Source organism: Anastrepha ludens, chromosome 3 (assembly GCF_028408465.1).
Source record: "Anastrepha ludens isolate Willacy chromosome 3, idAnaLude1.1, whole genome shotgun sequence".
In the NCBI taxonomy this organism is placed as follows: Eukaryota; Metazoa; Arthropoda; class Insecta; order Diptera; family Tephritidae; genus Anastrepha; species Anastrepha ludens.
In genome coordinates, this window is record NC_071499.1 from 45,423,986 (window position 1) to 45,428,232 (window position 4,247).

Sequence of the window (4,247 nt, forward strand, 5' to 3'; positions counted from 1 at the left end):
GGGCGTACTATAAGTATTTCCATAATGAAATGTCAATGACCACTAAAAAAATGTATTTAGTTTCACAGTTGTCATACGTGATCTGTCCAAAAAACCCTATTGGAAAAAGTACCCTCAATCTGATCACTCTTTGGGCGTAATTAGTATATTCGTCCAAGTACCATCCAGATCCGTTACCATTACTGGTTTTGCATCCATCTCTGCTGAAATCCCGCTAATAGGTACTCTGGACTAAACCATTGATCTCTATTTGGGATCAAAACATCATACTTCTTACCGAAGCTAGCGTAAGTCACCCGATTTCGCAGTTGAATCCTAATTACTCGCCAAGCGGATTTTATTAACGCGCCACTCAGGAATAAGAATTATGTTGGTCACCAATTTAAACTTATTAGCCAATGTTTAATTTAAAAAATTAAAGACATTGATGTGAGATATGGTTTTTTCTTCAGCACTTACAATAAAAATATGTATGTATATGCATACGAATTTATATACCGAGTTAAACAGCTGCCGTACTAGGACTTATTGACAAATTTTAGCGATTTATTTGTTTCTCATTTAATTTTGAGAAATTTTTTTCTACAAAATATAGTTCATTCTACTATAAAAACCATATAAATTTATCTCTCGGCAAATTTCGCATTTGTAGCTTTAGATAATTCCAAAAAGAAATTTAATTCTTACAAGCACCACACTTCGATTGGGTACTTGTAAAACTGGAAGAAGCATTCTTGCCATATGGTTCTTGTGGATTTACCTGCAAAATAAATACGCCCTGCAAATTTTTTGGTATTGCATAGCCCATTGGGTACGAGGCGCCCACACAACGTCCTTGCTCCAAATGTAGCAGCGAATCGCAACGTTTAGCAGGAAAATCGTATTCATTACCCGGATACACGGACTCGACATAGTACTGCCAAGAGCGTTGATGCGAACAAACCGCTTCGAAGCAACCATTTTGTATGGGAAAGCGGCCGCCGACAAAGAAATCCGCATCACCTGTAGGAGATATTTGGCCAGCTATACCTGGATTGCTGTGAATGATGTCGACATAATCGGCATCACTTGCCGCAAGTGTGGTGAGTTTTTGACCATAATTGAAACACGGTCCGGCGGGATCAAATCCAGTAACGCGAGGTATACCTTTGCCAGTTAAGCGCTTATAATATCTGGCTGCTTCGGACATGATTTGTGCGCCCAAGCTGTGACCCATTAAATGGATGTTTTCAAGCGGCACATATTCGGTTAAATCAACCAAAGCAATTGCGAGCAGTTCTCCTATTCGTCTGGTATTTAGTGATGACCAAGTGTAAAGGGTTTCTATGTAACGACCAACATCGATGCCCTATGAACGCCGATTGTGGAGTTATGTGTATGCATGTAAATGAGAGAGAGAGAAAGAGAGAGAGTAAGCAAACAAATGAACGTTTGTTATACATTTTTTTCTTTTTTTTTTGTATTTTACACTACCAGGAAATTCGTATCACCGCGACAGTTGTAAGCCTTTCCCAGGCCTTCAAGCACATCATCAGACTTGTTGGCATTGGTGAGCCAGCCAGAAGAGGCAATAACCACTCGTTTGCTTGAATCGAAGTCCGGGTCATCCACTATTGTTGCTAGTTGCGTCAACGCGTACTCCTTTATGTCACAAGCTGTGCGAAATTGAATTGAGATGTCCTCAACGTCTGGTACGTCGGCGGGATTGGGTTGAACAGCATCTTCCGTTAAAACTGTCGCACCTGCAGGGATGGAATAAGGCATTTAGTTAATATTTTTTATTTTTTTAATGGTTTCCTTTTTAATAAATAAATCCATCAATTCACTCACATATAGAGTTTACTATTTGAGCGCCGAATTGAACAGGAAATCCAAGCACCAGATTACCAACAAATTTGAAAAAATAACTTGGCGTTAACTGGTTGCCTAATGATTCAACAAGTCCAGTTGCGATATCACCAGCCGATTGGAGGAGATCGTGAAATGATATGTCTATACCGTGGGAGCCATCAATAGGTATTTCGTCCGCATAGCAGGCAGATATTGCAGCGACACTCAATAGAAACTGAAAGATTCTCATTGCACAAAAATATTTTAGAAGTTTTAAGTGAAGTTCGAGTGCGTAAAAGCGATTATGAATACGGCATTTGCTAGGGCCAACGATTTATATAGCAAAATACAGAAACATATAATACGTAAATATGTATTTGCCGATAAGCAAAACCACATAAATTTCACCGATATTGTTGTTCTCTGAATATGATGCGGGAGTGTCAAAGGAATCCAATAATAACACGTGCATGTATGTATGTGTGTAGGTATGTATATTGCAATAAAAATGGAATAATACTGGAGCATTTCAAACCAACTGGCTTATCTATTTTTATAATGAGATGCAAAAGCTACTTAAACGAGGGGCGTCTAATAAGTACGCCGTACTTAATGCATGAAGCGTGAAGTTTTATATTTTATTATTTTATATATTTTTTATTATTATATTTTTTATTATTATATTTTTTATATCTTATTTTTTATAATGTATTTTTTTTTATATTTTGAAAAGGGAAATACATTTTTCAAACAGTGAATAAAATCCTTTTATTGCCTTAATTACAATTAAAAATGCATTCTTCAGATTTACCTTCAAAATGGTTTTATACAGCCGTACTCAACACTGAGACACCTTTTTAAAATTTGCAAAAAATAAAAAATCACTAGGAGCGAAACCTTATGAAACCAGTAGCTTTTAAGACATCGGGCATGTTGTCTTGCAGAAGCAGCTCCTAGCGCACCCAGTTGCTACGTTTCTTCTAAAAAACAAAAAAATTCATAGCATAGGACTGCCCGTTCATTGTATTCGCTTTAGGAAAGTAATCAATTCATAAAATTTCCGCGGTTCACCAGAAAATGGTAGCCATAATCTTCGCCGACTATTTATTTCCCATTTAAATGGCTTTGGTGGCACTTATCTCATTTTTAGCCTCTGCAGGAGTTTTGTGCTGGTCACGGATCCTGCTGGCGAATCCACGTCAATTGTTCACGTAGTTGTTGTACAATTTAATCTGAAGTTCTTCTGCTATCTGCGTCAATTTAATTCTTCGACCTGCCAGTATAAATTTTTGGACTTTCCCGACATCTTTTTCGGTCACTACCAAACACTGGACTCCCTCAGCTGTGGTCATTTAATGTCAAGAGTCACGCAATTAGTTTTATCAGTAATGATTTGACGAGCCGTCACTCCTCCTATAAATAAATGTACAATTTGGCCTTACACCCTTTCTTGGTTGTTGGGGCGACCTCCTCCTTCAAAGTGTGGTGTGCGTCTTTATGTTTTTCCACAAATAGAGGGACCTATAGGTAGGTGAAAACCAGGCTGGCACTCCCCAAGTAGCACTTATAGTGCCGTCTCAATACCATTATGAAATCTCTAACGGGCAGATATCTACAGCCTACCAGAGCTGTTCATGTAACGGAGAAGGTTGATGGAACTTAAGTTGGCGCACTGCCGATGGCTGACGAAGAAAGGAGCATTCAGTGACCTTAATCGTCTAACCGCCAAATCTGGAAATTTTCAGACAAAATGCTTATTAGTATCCTTCTCTGAAAGATCCCCGCAGCTTGTGCAATGGGAATTAAATGGTAAACCCAGCTTTTCTGTGTAAGTGCCGATCTTCCAAGGGCACAGCTACGAGTTTGGAAATTGAATGGCATGGGGATATTGCACTGGGGCCAAAGTATTTTCGAAATACCACACGAAGCAATGGAGCTCCATCTGATCTGTGCTTTCCTGAGAAATAAGTTGTGCAATTTCCCTTTAACAACAACAACGAGATGCCGATCACCGGATGAGAGACCTCTGAAACAAATTTAGTCGGCTCCTTCCTGGAAAGCTCATCAGAAGTTTCATCACCTCTCTACGTTTCTATGTTCTGTAACCCAGATCAGAGAGGGACCTATAGTTTTATACCAACTCTGAATGGCATTTAGTTTTTTATGGGAAGCTTTACTATGGCAGAAATTCACCCGGAAGTTAGTCATTTCCTGCCAAGGGGCGACCGCCTTTTCTCTTATTTTCGAGCTTCGTGCCCATAGTGGGTTTCGAGCCTGGGAATTGCTGAATGGTACTCACTCACAATCGAATCAGCCGCGGCGGCCGCATTAAGTTCCGTCCTTCGTAGTATTATTAGCCACCCCTCGTACATTACACGTGGTAAACACTTATGAATATGATGCGGATGTTAACTGAA

General features: G+C 39.3%; 1 protein-coding gene across 1 annotated transcript; it reads right to left on the minus strand.

The window, feature by feature from the left end:
• Nucleotides 1-516: 516 nt before the first annotated feature.
• Nucleotides 517-2,148, minus strand: LOC128857859 (vitellogenin-1-like). The gene is made up of 3 exons (XM_054093649.1): nt 1,831-2,148; nt 1,474-1,742; nt 517-1,348 (listed from the first exon to the last, which is right to left on the minus strand). The coding sequence occupies exons 1-3, from the start codon at nt 2,078-2,080 to the stop codon at nt 677-679; spliced, it is 1,191 nt and encodes a 396-aa protein (XP_053949624.1). The 5' UTR covers nt 2,081-2,148; the 3' UTR covers nt 517-676.
• Between the last annotated feature and the right edge of the window lie 2,099 nt (nt 2,149-4,247).